General features: G+C 38.5%; 1 protein-coding gene across 5 annotated transcripts in view; it reads right to left on the reverse strand.

Moving 5' to 3' along the window:
- tead1b (TEA domain family member 1b) overlaps window positions 1-16,923 on the reverse strand; it is a 50,553-nt gene that overhangs the window by 11,439 nt on the left and 22,191 nt on the right. The window contains exons 4-7 of one of the 5 annotated variants that reach the window (XM_063475424.1): window positions 6,368-6,432; window positions 3,517-3,579; window positions 3,364-3,426; window positions 305-316 (exon numbers count right to left, since the gene is read on the reverse strand). In XM_063475424.1, coding sequence (XP_063331494.1) covers window positions 305-316; window positions 3,364-3,426; window positions 3,517-3,579; window positions 6,368-6,432 — 203 coding nt within the window. Of the gene's footprint in view, window positions 1-304; window positions 317-3,363; window positions 3,580-6,367; window positions 6,433-16,923 lie in introns of all 5 variants that reach the window. The other 4 variants (XM_063475435.1, XM_063475430.1, XM_063475415.1 and 1 more) reach the window with 4 other exon arrangements.

Here is a 16,923-nt window from a genome sequence, read left to right on the forward strand (position 1 = left end):
GTGTTTTTGTCAAATAATGCTAAACGTCTCATACTGCAGCAGACTGCACCCATACACACTGGCAAACCCATGCAGACTCACTGGTGGCAGAAGCTACAGGTAAGCATGCTGGCAGTACATGCTGACGGAGCAGAGTCAAGCTACAGTATGCTCGTAGCATGATGACACACGGACACCAATGAACACTGCCAGCCGGTGTTGTGTTACTGTGGCAGAAGCGCAAATGCAAAACTAGAAGCTGAAGGGCAAGGCAGGTCCTAACTGAAGCAGACACGGTGTCACAAGCAGAAAACAAAATACTCACCATATTTGTAACCTAAATGCAAACAAACAAGGTTTTATTGGAAAATTGCAATTTAAACACTGCAGTTAATTCAAGAGCTATGTGTAAAAAAAAATATCAGAAATACACCTTTAAATATCGGTAAAACACAACAAAGTAAATGTCTGCTCTTCTTTACACAATACATGCACAGATGTGTAACTAACACTTAATCACAAAGAATTATGAAATTTGTATTTACAAATCATGTGGAGAAAGTCTTACGCTCTATAATTTTCACAATCTGATCAGTAGTCATCACTCAAGACAAAACAAGGGAACACTAACGTAATGACTGTAATTATACTAAAATGCCATAGACAGGACGAGAAGCAGCAGGTTTTGATGCCCCCCAGAATGAAGGGCACACTTGTATTTCTCTTCACCAATGAACTCTAATTTGCTTTAAATGAGAAAAGACAGGGATTCATACAAAAGCTGTCTGTTTTTCTTCAGACAGCCGCCTGTGCCCCTGAAAGAACAGGCATTCATGTGGCTAGCTGCCTGTCTGACTCTGTCTCTCAGTGTAAACGCACGGACGCACGTGCGCGCGCGCACACACACACACACACACACACACACACACACACACACACACACACACACACACACACACACACACACACACACACACACACACACACACACACACACACACACAGATTAATGAGGGGTCATTAATTCGTGTTGAATACTGGGAGTGGAGCAAAGTGTGAAAGTCAAAATGTATAGTCGGCTCCCCAAGAAAAGAAGAAAATGGCACATGGGTGGAGTGTCCTTTGATATACAAGCATTACTTCATAAAATACCTTAAATTACAGGTCAGTATTATTCAAGATTACTTCTTTCACAATGCTCTTCTCCCATTTTAATGTGCCATTCTGAAAAGCTTTCTTCAGCGATTTTAACAGATTTCACTATTTCTGAAATAACTGACAAGAACGCTCTGAAATGACGACATCTGAACTGGGAGGAAGGAAAGCGACTGACAGCCATGGCATTGTGCGAGCCTGGAGTTATCAACAGATTGAAGGGAGAACAAGAAAGCAGGGGGGGGGTTTCAGAAACAGCCAGCTTCACTGCCATTCTCTGCTCTGAATGTGCACCACTGAGTCTTTGACGGTGAGGAAAAGTTGGGTTACATTGTCAAAGGAAGCAGAGGTGTAATCTCCTCTTCATTTTTTAAACACGGACTCCCGCCCCCTTTGCCATGCTGCCTTTTTTTAAAAAATAAAGTCTGCTTAGTAAGAGATGTAAGCAGACCATTTCCCCACACCTTCAGCTTCCAGCCACTCACCAAAACAGCCAATGCCAGCATGCTTCCCAACATGCACGCACTTTGATTTAGACTTTAATAGAGGAAAATTTGAGCCTGACCAGCCCCCCCTCAAAAAAAACAAAAATGGGCAGACCATTGTTATTATGACCTAGTACTGAGTATATGTTGTTGCACTACTAGAGAATTTGTCATTACATAAAGACACAGTAACACATCGGCTCTTTGAACAAAATATTAATCAATCTACAACTTTGATCCAGGATGGATTTCCACAGATTTTATATAGTTTTCTATAGACTGCGCTGCAGATTTGGAATCCTTTTCATTTCACCACTTCTACATTTTCATTTATATCTAAAATCACTCAAATTTAATCAAATTTGGTATATATGTTAATGATTACCCCGACTACCCTATACATGCAGCGACGAGTTTGAAATTCCCGATTTGAAATTCCAGACGGTGAACATTTCCACTGTTTGTTTGTTAGCATTTAGCTCAAAGCTAGGCTCTAGTCACACAGGCCTAGACACTAGTCACTAAGAAAACGTGTATATTCCTCAACTGCTAGCAAGTGGTTGATGGAAGTCGCTGGCAGCTAGTACAAATTGGCTGCAAATAGCTATATAGTGTTGCACCAAAAATCTCCTTGTAATTGCTTTGGCTGCTAGAAGACATCGCTGCAGTCACCTGTAGGCTGTATGGTCGACTTTTCTATAAACGCTTGCCACCTACTCCCCAAGTTGTAGTGAAACTGTAAAAAGTGCGATGCAGACTAGACATGGAGAAAGTTCGCCTTCATTTTAAAAGTTGTGCTTGTTTAAATGTATTGGTTGCAGCAGAAAGGTGCAACTTTTTACTTTAAAGGCGAATCTTCGTTATCCGGTGGATGTCCCACTCTAGTGTTTCACAACAGTGAAACTGTAAAGTACTTACGAGTGTTTGGAGACAAGTCTGTGTCTTCAATGCAAACTACAGACAACTGCTACAATCTGCTAGTAATCAAAGCAATCGCAAGGCGGGTTTTGGTGGACCACCCTCTTTGCTACAGATCTCCCGTCTCGGCAGCCTCCAGCAGCCACTCGTCAGTCAGTCAAGGAATGCACATTTTACCCTGCCATAGACAGGATGGTCTCTAAGCCTATGTACACTTTCACAGAAGCTCTACCCTGATTGTAGCACTTTGTTTTATTAGGTACAATAAAACAGGCACAAAGCTTTTCCAAAGTAATTTAAAGACTTGCTCATCAAGATTTCTTTGTGTATTTTATGCTTTGTATGTACTGGCTAAGAAATGTAGTTTTAATTAGTTTTATTTATTTATTTTTTAAAACTTCTTCAATTTCAGCAAGATTACCTAGAAAAATCCAGTTCTGGTCAGGCTCACGACTAATAAAAGATTAAACATGTAAGATCCACATATCGGACTATTTTTTGTTAATTTAAATCACAAAAGCATGTCTTTATATATTTATACAAGATCACGGTTATTTTGTGCAGCTGCTCTCAAAGCAAAGGCCCGTGATGAAAGAATTAATGTCATTGAAACCAAGCAGGCAGGACAGTGACAGCATGTTTGGGTTAGAATGAGTGAGAGATGGTCAAGAAAGTGAGTAAGTGAGATTAGAAGGGCTGAACAGAAAAGCAGAGGATTTGGGTTATTGGGGGAATCAGAGGATCAAGCATTCACTCTGTCTCTACAGGAAACAGGAAGTTAAGACGCACAGCAACCAAACAAGCCCAAAAGCAGAAAAGCGCATACCTTTAGCTTGGACTGAAACTCACGAGATTTCCTTCTGGCAAGAACCTGAATGTGACTAGACACCTGCGGAGTAGGGGAGGGGAGGAAAACAAAGGAAGAGCCTGTAACCATGGCAATGAAAAGCCCCCTGCAACTGGGCAAAGCCAGACGTACCTTAATGGCAGCTTGGATTTCTCGAACTTTCTTTCTTGCTAAGACCTGTATGTGACTAGACACCTCCATTAAAAAAAAAGAGAAAAAGGAAAATAAAAAAACAGGAAAAACCAAAAAAGTACAAAGTGGATCACACATGTCTTTGTTTAAAACACTTCAAGGAGATAAGGTGCATAACAGAAGCATCTTCAAACCACACACCAAGCTAACAGCCAATAAAGCGTTATGCTGTGTCGTCGTCACTTAAGTGAACTGATTAAGGAGGATGCAGGCCCCTTTAGCACACATTAAGAGCACACAGATGTGATCTGCTGTGTGCTGAATGAAAATCGGCTAGTCTAGTATCCTTGTGGGAGCTGCGAAAGGCATTTCACCAGCCAAGTTTATCTACGATGTCTATACAGTTCAAAATGATTTTATACTCTCAAATGAAACATTCATCAGTAGCCGTCTGAAAGAGACCTAATGTGAGCTGATGACAGGTTTGAGAGGTAGATTTACATTCTCCTCTGGCACTTTTCATGCAAATGAAACCCAAGGTGAGTACCCCAACAAGGGAGTGATTTAACAGGAAAGTGTTTGGTTAGCTGATAAGTCTTTACATTATTCACAATCTTTTACATGAGTTGGTGCTTAAACTGGAGCTGTAACAGTTAGTCAATCAGTTGATCACAGTCATCCCTCATTTTTTATAATTTCTGAAGTAAAAGAGCTAAACGTTCAGGGGTTTTAGTTCCTTCGATGAAAGAATTACATTCACATCAATTAGCTTTGTTTGTGCTTTTTAGTCCATAGATATTCAATTTAGTTGCAAAAAAACAAGCTGGAGCTGGTGAGAAAAATGATCAATGTTGCTGTTGGTGCCATGTTCATAACTAAATCAATTACTTTCATGCTGTACATGATATTTAAAGTAACATCATACGTGTTTATTGGTATTGCTCGGCGCAAACAACCCTCTTTTTGTCCAATTCTGTGCCAAGAAGATGAGACACAGGAGACAAACCACACCTTTCTGGTCCAGACTGATCAATTCACACACAGTGATCGAATGTCACTGTAAACACTGACTTGTTTATCACTGTCATTCAAGTCGGTAGTCATGCAGGGAAGTTCCTGTTTAGAGGGAAGATCAGGGGCTTCGTAGAGTCACTAAAGCACCATTAAAACTATTCAATATCATGTAGAGATTGGTAGAAATAAGACCACTAGTACTACTACTAAGTTACTTTTAGCATAAGTGCTCACCACAGTGGTTAAGTCTGCTTATTTGACTGGGCAGAGTTTTTACAACAGACGCTCTGATGAAACCTCAAAGGGAATTTGACAGAACTACTAAACTTTCAATTGCCAAGCAAATGTGTTAACCCAATAACCAAATAATAAGAAGCACAGTGGTGAAATAGTTAGCAGGCAATCGCATAAAAACGGTTCAGTTTGGGGCTTTTTTTGTTGTGATTTTGAGTTTGCATGTGGTTGGTTTCTGCTGATTATTCCAGCTTGCTCCCACAATCCAGAGCTATGCATGGTGAGTTAATTGGTGATTTTGAATTGACTTTATGGATCTGAAAGTGTGTGGTTGTCTGTCTCTATGATAAACTGGCAACTACTCCAGGGTGTACCCCTGCCTCTCCTCCTGTGACAGCTCAGATAATACCTGCTTCCACAACCCATAAGCAGTGAAGAAAAGTTGTCGGGTAATAACAATATTGAATAAACATATCATTTTGATATCAAAAGTCAGCAACATGTTTCAAATAAGTTGGGACAGCAGAAAAAAAAAACAAACAAACAAAAAAAAGATCCACAAACACAAATCTGAAGGAGCCTTTCACATTGAAATACGATTACTGAAGAGAATTATGGACGTCGGACCTTCTGGACTAAAGAAGCCCACAGTTTAAAAGCCAGCATCTTTGATGGTACTGTATGAGGGTATTTAATGCGCATGGCATTGGTAACTTGCACATATACGAATGCTGAATAATGAATGCAGGTTTTGGAAAAACAACAACACTGATTTTTAGGGAAGTCCCTCTGTATTTCAGCAAGGTAATGGCAAACCACATTTCAACTGCATTACAACAGCGTGGCTCTGTAGAAAAGGAGTATAGGTTTATATATAAACATGCCACTACCCCAACTGTTTTGAAACATGTTGCTAGTGTGGATGGATAATGGATAAATAAAAATGAGACATCTGATACTTGCAATATGTTAAAAACTCTCCATGAAGGCTTTCATGTTTCCATGTTGCAGGTATTTCCTCATACCACAATACCTGCATTTACTTTATGTTTAAAGTGAAGGCATCTATTATAGATGTCATTTACTACGTTCATCTTTTTTTGATCAATTTTTTTTATTTATTTATTTATTTATTTTTTGGCAAATCTTAATGAAGTTTTCTACTCAAGTACATGACACTCCATGACAGTGATAAGGAAGAAATTGTGCTCTGTTAAGCTACTGTTACAAATCTAATCAAATGATAGCTTGCTCTTAATATTTTAGTGTGTTGTTCTGGAAAAATTACATGCTGCATTTAAAGGAAAAGAATGTGCAAAAGATTTTAAATTGATATAATTAGCTCCTTTCCTCTAAAAACCTATATATTATTTATAGATTTGCCTACGTTTAAATGCATAGTGTGAAAACGTGATAATCTCTTCTTGCAACACAGCAGTGACAGGGAGACAGGGGATCTTTGTCAGTCCTAGAAATCTTATTGACAGTTAGCATAGCCTTATTCTCTGTCTTACTTTGTTCCTCTAAAACAAAGGCAGCAGTGTGCACACATTCAGATTTGACAGCCCTCTGACACTTATGTAACAGAGACGTCTCATCTAACCTGCTTTCGCGTCCTCGTCTTGCCGGTCCGTAGCTTGATGTATCTCGCTATCAGCTCATTTCGACCTGGAGAAACCGGAAAATGAAGAGCAATGTACATAAAAACCAACAAGAAGTAGAAATTTCTGCAGTCTGAACACTTATCTGTAGACTTTGGTTACTTCTGATTTTAGTTTTTCAACAATCAAACACAAGCATGCTTATTAAAAAATAGATTTGAATTTAGGTTTTGACAAAAACCAAACACTTTCAGATCAATCACAAGCAAAAAAAAAAGTAGCAGTTTATAATTAAAACTACCTCTTTAGGAAACACACACTTCCCCGGGGCTTTCTTTAATTTATTTATTTTTTTCATAGTGGGGTGGATTGGAGATTTCTGTACTTCACACAGTTGTTCAAATCTATCCTCTGTATCTGCATAATTACTGAAGAATACGTGCCACTGTTTAATAAAAGCAGCTAATACTCTTAAAAACCACGGCATTGTACTTCTGAAAATAGAAATTTTGATGAAAATGTCATTCTGATGGATGTATACCTAAATTCATAGATAAGAATAAAATAACTTATGGTTGTAACTCTAAATATAAGAGTATGTGTACTTCCTAAACAAACCCGATCCAGTTTTTCTATGGCAACATCGTATGATATTAGCATGAATAAAGAAAACTCACAGCGGCAGCAGCAAGGCCTTTAAAATTAATCTAATTCAATCTCATTCTCTTCAAAGCCTCATGCTTTGAAAGGAAACAGGCCTGGCTGTTCATACTATTACAGAAAATAATGGCAACTGAATACATTGGGCTTAAAACAGTGCTGCTCTGACTAAATTATAATTGAAGCATAGCTTTGTAGAGATTTCCAATTAACAACAGTCCCAAACATTCTTCTGCCCTCAGCTCTGCTCTAATTGCTGTCGCAATGCACATGACCCCTGCTTAGCCCTTTCATATGGTAATAACATGCCGCCAACCAAAACTATTACACAAATTATAGGTAAGGAGGCACTCTAATTATGTGTCCAGCTGTAGCTAACCAATGCCATGGATCTGCTGTAGTTCTCTATGAAATTCAACGAACCCTCAATATAATGAAACATTTTTCTACCTTTCTTCCATTATCAATTAAAGGTCTTACTTTTGTTATGACACAATAGACCGCAGCATTCTGCAGATGTGCTAATCAGCCGTATCTTAGCGAGTTAGAGAGGGAGGCCAATTTGTTAAGAGCAACGCGCAGGAGGCTTCAAAATGTGATGGCGCACAAGTGCCAATCTTAGAGGTTTAAACTTGAGACAAAGCCACTTCGTGAAGGTTAGTGAAAGACATTTTTCTACCTGTCTGTAATGACAAAGCGGAAGTCTTATTTTGAAAGGTATCAACAATTAAGTAACAATAATAATAATAATTAATTCATTTGGATAGTTTGAATTACAAGACTAACAATGACTAACTGGTTTTACAAATTAATTAATTTATGCTTGATACATAAGATCTTTTTTTTAAATCACAACTTCACACAACTAATTTAAAAGTTTTGTTCTGTTGTCTTGTATTTGCTATTTCATTTCCATGTCATGTCTTAATATTTAATATGGTGCTTTAACTTGTTTGCTACCATTCATGCTGTCACGGAGCAACTGTGACGATGTGATTTTCTCTGAGAATAATTAAGTAGTCTGATTCTGATTGATTAAAAACTTTTTACATAAAGCATTTTGTGATTTTTTTAAAACCATTTTGCCTAAAAAGAAAACAACAAATTAAATCATTTAACAACTGCTTTTGCTATAGTTTAATATGAAATCATAAACAAATCACTAATGTTTTAGCTCTACCATTTAGTTATCAATTATTATCAATCATACCTTTTTAAACTAAAGATCAATGGATATTAAAAGTTTATAAATGAATTAATCGGAAGTTGAAATGAATGACTAAAACTGGCTTATCATATAGCATTGTATAGCCTCTTGAATATTACAGTAAAAAAACCCAGCTTTGTAAGTTTAAATAGAAAATAAAAAACATACTATTCAGCAACCAGAGCTCTTTAACACTTTAAAATACCCATCTCTGTGCCACACCTTCACATTTTGGTGCAAAGAGAAGCTTGTGATGTCAACCTGTAGTTTGTTGCTTGACCCTGAAGTTCTTTTCACACTGAACACTTTTGCAGCAGAGGCCCAAATAGCCCTTGCTGTGTGACCTCACTCTACACATTAACAACATCTAGGGATTTACACGTCCATCGTGTCTATCCAGTGTGCCTGCCGTGTAAACTTTACCAGATAAAGCAGGGACCTGCACTATTTTCAATAATTCACGCACTGTGGCAGCACAACATGACAATACAGGCATTCATGCAAACTCCTGATTCCCAGATCAAAGCACACAAATGACCAGCTGAAAGCTTGCTTACTGTTGAATTATTCATTCTTTTCACCAGGCTGGAAAAAAAGCTCAGTGGGCCCTGGCTAGCCTGCGTTCTTTTTTTTCTTGCTTGTGTTTGTGCTGCAAAACAATTGTTAAAAAAAAGTGACCCGTCCACATTTAGGACTAAAAACATTTTAGATGCAGCTCTGCTTTTATGCCTGAATTTCACCAGGTGCAATATTTTCCACAAAATAAAGAAAAAATGCTTTCCACAGGAAAAAAAAAAAACCTAATGTTTGAAGCAAATTAAAATTTGTGGGGTTTTTAGGTTGAGGATATGCTGATCCAATAATTTACAGCACTAACATTGATTTGGTAAATCCACTTTACAAAGCTAATAAACTGTTTAACTGAAGTCCTGTTATGTTAATTTAATTTGCAGTGAGTTCACATGCATTAAGGGAAGTAAAAGCAATAAAGACTCCTTCTTGATTCTTCTGCTTTCAAGCGTCCATCTGCAGTGAGCACTGACAATTTACATACACAGGTTAGAGAATTTAATACTTAAAACATCCGCTTACATTTCTTTTAAGCCATATTTGAAGATAAACAATTTTATTTAAGATACGAACATTGTAGTCATTGTGCAGGATTTTCTTTTTTTAGTTTTTAAATCAGCCTAATGATTTTACTGATAATATTATTGATAGGACTATGGAAATACCCAGAGGTGGAGATCTTTTTGTCTGTATGGATTCCTGTCTTTTTGTTCTTAGTATTATGAGTTTTGAAAGTGAGCCTCTAAGGCTTAAGTAAAGGGTTTGTAGCAAAGCTGCGAGAGGGCTAAGGAAATTAACTCTTTATGGGGTGTTCCTGTCAATCAAAGTAAAAAAGCAAAATGGCAAAAGGATTAAATATTTATAGCATTACCCCTGAGCAGATTTGTTCTGTTCAGCAGCTGGAGCCCTAAAACTGGTCAGAGTGAACCTTCCCTCTGAATCTGAATGACTCTGGAGGATCTGACACATATGAATGGCACTCCAGCAGAAGCCCCACAAAGAGATGGCGGCTCAACTTTCTCTGGATCGTCCCCAAGTAGCTGATTCCTCGTTCCGTCAGAAATCCAATTTGGCCCTCAGCAACCTTTCTCCAAGAACCTTCGGATAGACTCCCTCTTTTGTGAATAACAATGGGGTGCATTATCACAGTCCACTACGAACCAACCTCAGAAAAAGCAATAAAACCGCCACTTTTTAAATCAACATTTAAAGACTTAAACTTTACAACCATAATAACAGTAATTGTGGTTAAAATGAATGAGCCCAGAAATATTTGTGAAACTAGAACTTAAATTCTGCCCTGATATATTGTTGTTTTTCTTTCATTTAATGTATTTATTTTTTAGTTTTCTGTAAAGTTTTTGTTTTTTTATTTGTGAAAATGATTAAAGTCAGTTGCATACCAGTTATAGTTCTGGTCAAAAATATATGAAATTTACTATTTTTCAGTAGAAGAAATCATATAATCAAAATTCCCTTACATTTAATATTTTAAATAATTATTTAAAGCACTGTCCTGTGTGTCTCACTAGATTAGCTCTGATTAGCTTTAGAAAGAGTGAGCTTTGACACGGGCAAACATATTGATATGCCATTATCTGAGGTTGATATCTGTGGGGTTAATGAAACCAGTGTCTTGACATTTAAAGAAAGGTCCACAACGAGCACGACCATCAAAGACACAAACATTAAGATTCTGGCCGATAACGTCTTTTTATCTTCACTACTAACTCTAGCCAAAAGCAGTTATGTCCTGTACTAATAAAGTTGTGCTTCAGTGTGTGTGTGTGTGTGTGTGTGTGTGTGTGTGTGTGTGTGTGTGTGTGCGTGTGCGTGCGTGCGTGCGTGTGCATGTGTGTGTGTGTGTGTGTAAAATTGAGAATAACAGTGTTCGAGCATTAGTCAGATCAAATGTAAGAGCTGGAAGAGGCACTATGTGGCTTTTTGTTACATTATTTCATAAAATAAAAAAAAATCGATTCCCTCCTTCAGTCTTTTGATACAAAGTGCCTCATAGAAGAACAGAAACATAGAAAAGATTTCCAATGAATAAAAAGAAAGATTTTGACTTTGTATATGCACATTTCAGGCTTTGCATTCTTTTATCCCACTGAACAAAGCAGTATTTACAGACACTGCTAGAATGTCATTCACAACACTTGAAATCCAAACATCATATTTAAAAATGAAAGTCTATAGAAAAGCTTGAGTTCTAAAGGAACAGACAATAAAAACCGGTCTTGCTGCTTCAGAGAGCTGGATACTGGTGGATCACCAACACTTAAGTGACATTTGAGTCAAATACTTTGATCGCTGAACTTAAGATTTAATTATTAATTATCTTGCCAAAAACATCTGAGGTCTTCCTCTATTCCTCCCGTTTTGGAGCAGGAGCATCCTTTGCCTAATATATCCACTATCCCTCCTCTGCACATGTCCAAAGTATCTCAACCTTATCTCTTACTTTGCCTCCAAACTGCTCAAGCTGAGCTTTCCCTCTGACTATAATTGCATAATTAATTTACCAAAACAGTGACAAGTTAATTTCCTGTCAAGTGACTGGAGTGGTGAACTGACCAATTGTTTGAGGAATATTTGAAAAGCTTTTCTTCAAATCATAAGGTTAAAGGAATTAGGATTATTGATATAAATGCAATGCAGAATAAGATCAGTTTAATGCAGACCTAATTTAAGGAGTAAGACAGATCCTCAGCTAAAATTCATTTTTAGACTAAGATTTGTCTTTAACCTATCAAACCAAAAAAAATTCCACGTGATAAATGTTCAGTGGCAATCATAACTACAGCAGTGCTGAATCCTTACTGGCAAGTAAACATGAAGGTTTGTCATTGAATATATTACCATAACCTTTATTAACCTGTGTAACAAAAATACCAAGCTAATTTTAGTAATGGCATATTAAACATTTTTACCTGGCTCGATTGCAACCTCCCGAGGAGCAAGAACAATAGTTTACAGCTCTTTGTGAGTTTTTTCCCCTTCCTCTTTTTAAAAGCTTTCATTTCCTGTAACAGCACTTTTTTTTCCCCCTCTCTCATGCAGGCACAACCACAGTCACATCTGGCCCAGCACTTTGCCATGAGACAGCGGCGGGCTTGGCAGAGAAGCAGTCGGCAGACTGCCCACATGTGTGTGACTTCTACCACTCGACTGTCTGTGTTTAGCTAGGCCTTGACCGGGCAGCCTCACAGAACAGAAGGCAACACACAGTACTGACCAGCACATTACGAAGCTACATTAATAACCATAGATTAAGGCTGTAAATTATCAGAGGCCATATTAATAACACTGAAATCATCTCTCAGTGGATCTGTACACACTTTTTCTTGTTGGACAATTATTTAAGATGTTTCACAGCTTTTGAAAGGTAGACTTAGTGCAAGAACAACTAGTTGATTAGCAATAAACCAGACACAGAATTACTAATCAATAGCATCTGTTGACAGCTTTTAATTGTCTCATAATTACTGTTTACATTAGCGGTTGGTGAAATAAGACATCTGGTGACATCATCTTGTACCTTTCGTGAAAAAGGGTTGGGCGTATTTGACCAAATGATTAATGAATGAAAATAATTAGCTGGACTAATTGCATCATTCAATGAACCTCTTATTACTGACAAGCTATAAATCTTTCCATTAGCTTTTTGGATTAGTTAGTTATTTAGACTTCTATCCAGTCGTGTTTGTTTCCTTATGTGCACGTGTGTGCGCGTGTGTGCCTGTGTCGTGAGCCAACACAAAGGCCCCAGCTTTCCTGTCATCCGTGATAGATGACTCAAGGGTCTCAGGCAGACATTAGCATCATAATAGAGTAAACCAACAATATGAAGGCATTCGTCCCAGGTTTTGGGAATAGTAGGCAGGGGCAGGAAGCCTTTTACTTGAAATATCAATGGGAAACCACAGCTTGCCAACTGAAGGAGAACCTGAGACTTCAAAGAATAATTGACAGTGCCCTTTTTGCAGGGGAAACAGCATGCTATCAGTTTAGCATTATGTTAGCCCTTAGCGAGAGGTCAAAGACTAGGCACACAATCTCTGCAATGAATAATCTCAAAGGAACAAAAATCACACGCAATTGATATGGCGAGAACACAATACGTCAGTTATGTAAGCTTAAACAATTACAACTAAATATAAAATGCGTGCAGCTGGCCAGACCTGGCAGGTGTTTCCTGAGGAAAGTGTTGCACCAACATTTACAAGTTTATTCCTGTCCATTTGATAACAATCCGGGTCACAGCTCTGCTGCAGTCGAGCCTTTTCAGCTATGAAATCTCTTGTAGAAGACAGAAGATAATATCAGCTCATCATAACATCTGACTCCAGTCCACCAGCTGCTTGTACAAGTGCTTTCCCTCCCTGCATTGTTAGGCTCTCAGACTGGCAGTGCGAGTCCATAAGAAAGACTTCAAGGCCAGACGCTGCATGCGTGACGCCACAATGATCGCAAACACTACTGCCATTCTCTGTGACACAATAGAAATCTCTCCTCCTCCTACACACTCACACTGTCTCACAAACACAAACCATCCCAGTGCCTGTGGGCGAAAATGGAAAGCTTTAAGCTTCATCTTCTCATAAACTGACACTCCATGTATGCGTTTTATTTACCCACTAATTATGTAACAGGAAGTACACTGCACACAAATAAAAGGTTTTATTGTTGTAGTATACGCAATGTATTTTTGTTATGCTCTGGATTTGAACTTGTTAGAAATTAACACTTTCTTGATCCAGTGGAAGGCGATTATTATGGCAGTCTCTTAACATACTATAATTTACACATAGCAGTCTCTAAATTCTCTCATAAAACTCTCACAGGCTTTTTCAGTTCTGGCCTCATATGAACACGGGTGTTCCACCCATATCCACAGGAAACAACTCAATTCAGTCTGCATTTAGACAAGAAAAGCAGGGATGTAAAAATAAGAAAGCCTACAATTAAGAGCAATTCATTTACTTCAAAGCCTGACAATTTCTAAACTGACAAAGAGGCAAAACACTGAGTGGGTTTTCTATTTTTTGTGACTTTATTTAGTTTGATATGACCATTTGTTACACACTGAGGCACTGCTGAGAGTCTTGGTTCTTAAATGTGAAAGGTGAATCATCATTCAGAAAAGGTGAATGAATGATGTCTTGACTGGTTAAGAAAGTGTAAGTACTTTGTGAGTAAATACAAAGGGTTTTTTTTTACCGCATTATCTTATATATACATATATTTAGATAACTGTAAATTCTTTCACCAAATCTTGCAGTGCAAATTTTTCATAAAGTTGGAAAAATAAAATTGAGTTAATGTGTAATTTCTTTTCACTATTGTTGCTGTGTGAGAATATTAGGAGTATAGACTAAACTATTGGTCTGAAGCTGATCAAGTTCTGCCCGTGTGCGAGGAAAGTCGAGCAGGTCATACTATTATATTAGTGGACCTTCACTGCATTTGTGTTTTTTTCCTACTGAGCTGGTGAGTGAGGTGTATCTGGAAGTCCTGTAGCTCTATGTACTCTGTATGTTTGTCTGGCTTTTGGAAAAACGATAAATTCAATAAATGTAAAAATTCCCCTCTGCTTTGCCATCACACAGACCTTTCCTGCAGATTCCTGATCTGAAGTGGATTAGATGATCTTATCTTTGCACCATCCATCATGAATGTGGAATTTTACATTGATAACTAAAGAAGTCTGTAAAGAGTTTCTTAGCTTGAAAAACAGCATCTTGGTTTTAAAAGTTGCATACTGCCCTTCTTCAGAAGAGCCACACTCAAACTGTAGATGGAATAGAGTGATTTCAATTGCCAATAAACAACAACAAAAATCCTCCTCCCAGCTTGAACTAAAATACAATGTTCATATTCAACTTCTGCCATATTTGTGCTTACTCACTTAGTAAGTGCTCTAGTCAATCACAGGCAGCTGTTCACGCTTCTAGTTTGACACTGGGGTGATTATTGACAGCAAGTCTCATGTTAATAAGATGTCCTGGGTAATAACCAGCCAGCAGCTCACCTTTGCCCACAAAGTCAAAGCTGATCGGCTGTATGTTGTTTCTTAAGCAACTTAAAGTTTTATTTAAAGTGCAGCTGACAAACCTTTTTTCTTTTATTGCATCTTGACTACACTTCCTGCAATCAACTGGGAATCGGTATGATCGACTGGCTGAGCACCAGTGATGACAAAGGGGAAAAAACAGAACCCTTGATCCCTACCAAAGGCTTAGTTATGTTAGGTTATGCTCACTGTTGTTGTCATGCAAAAAGAGTTACTACTGCTTCTCACGCACATCCCAATTTCTGTAACCTACTGTGTAACACATGCAAACTAGAATGACTGAAAGAACAAACCTGTGGCAGTTTTGTCTCCTTTGACACATGGTATGGATGAGACTTCAACTCTGTAGAAAAGGGCACCATTGTGTTTGAAAGATGTGCTTCCTGTTAACTACCTCTTCTGTTGGTATTGTAGGGGTATATGTCTGTCGAAGCACCAGTGCCACCCCTGACACACACAAGTTAGGAGTGTTGGTGAATGGTTTGTGGAGTATGAAAATGATATGAATCAGTATCCCCACGCTACGGTGTTCTAGTTATCAGAACTGAGAGCAACTGAAGACCTACGGGAGGTTTGGGGCTAACATGTTAGCTGTCTCAGCCAACGACTGAGTGAATATCTATTTGAAGAACGGCGCTCAGTTGCTTCAGCAGATCACCAGAGACTTGTAGAATCGATGCTCTGGGGGTGGCCTCACCCTTTTCTTTTTTTCTGTTTGATCTGTCACCTTTCTGTACATCAAAATTAATTTGAGTCCGTTTCCACTGCACCTTATTCTCATCGGTACTTTTCTCACACTAGCCAAGCGTAAAATCTTTATGTGAAATTTCAAGTAATTTGGATTCAGGTTATTTCCTGAATTTCAAACTGACCCAACCGTGGTTTAAAAATCCAGTCACGAAAATTAAGTTCTCACTATAATGCAGTGTTCAACTGTAATTAACAGCTCTTTAAAAATCCATTTTTCTCTGGACACCAAAAGAAATCAATACTTAACTTCAAATGACCTTATTGAGCTAGATAAAAGGCTTTATTGCAGGGGCTGGGTCAGGAGCAGTTGAGCTAATGTGTTAGCTGAGCAGTGGGGGATTAAAGGTGAGGTGTTCTCTCAAAATCTTACAAGACATCACAAAGCAGCAGGTCACTAACCTGAGCCTTCCTGGAGACACTGAGGGGATTACAGCAGCCAACCTCTGCTGAACTGTGCCTGCATTCAGAGGAAAAGACAGCCTCTTTATCACTCAGCAGGTCCAGCCCATTCTATTTCCTCTCTCCTTGCTCTGCGCCTTTCAAACAAGGCCAGAGCTGAAACCTGCTAGTCCCAACTCTGTGCAATATACTCACAGGGGACCAATTTGCACAGCTAGCCCTTGTCTGAATCACTCTATCAATTAGGATCCACTGTGTTTATCATCACATACATTATTGTAGAGGCTGGCCTGGTCATTGTGTTGAGGTCTGCCTCTCGGGAGAGGGAAAGGGATGAAATAAATGACCAGGGAGTAAAGCCACAGTTGGATAGGCTGCTGGACTAATCTGAGAGGACGGCTGTAATTATGAGTCTCCCGAGGAACTGGCTGTGTGGCAAGTCCAATGTGTGAACACGGTGCTAACAGTCAGGAAGGTACACTGCCCCCCTTCTCCACAACAAAGTAAGACGCTGAGTCAAATCAATATTTTCAATCTCTCAGGATCAATTCAGCATCTGAGCACAAAGGAAGACATGTTGGCTGTGGCCAATATGTATAAATGAAAAGTCAAACTTTGTGGTCATGATGGGCTCTTATATCTCACCTTCTTTGTAATCATGAAGACAAGCTGAGAGAATTTTGACTGAAAGTTATAATTTATCCGAGGTTTAAAGTGAAATGGACAAGGTACAAAATAGGTACTGAAAATAACACAGAGAGGCACCGGCTGATAAGTATGCTCTTATGTCACATTACAAGGTTTATCCATATATGATATTAGAGTCAGGTCGCAACATAACATCATTAAGTGTGATCATTTCATGGATATAGCTGCTGTCTTCTTTTGTTTCCAGG

The sequence above is a fragment of the Pelmatolapia mariae genome, linkage group LG1 (genome assembly GCF_036321145.2).
Source record: "Pelmatolapia mariae isolate MD_Pm_ZW linkage group LG1, Pm_UMD_F_2, whole genome shotgun sequence".
In the NCBI taxonomy this organism is placed as follows: domain Eukaryota; kingdom Metazoa; phylum Chordata; class Actinopteri; order Cichliformes; family Cichlidae; genus Pelmatolapia; species Pelmatolapia mariae.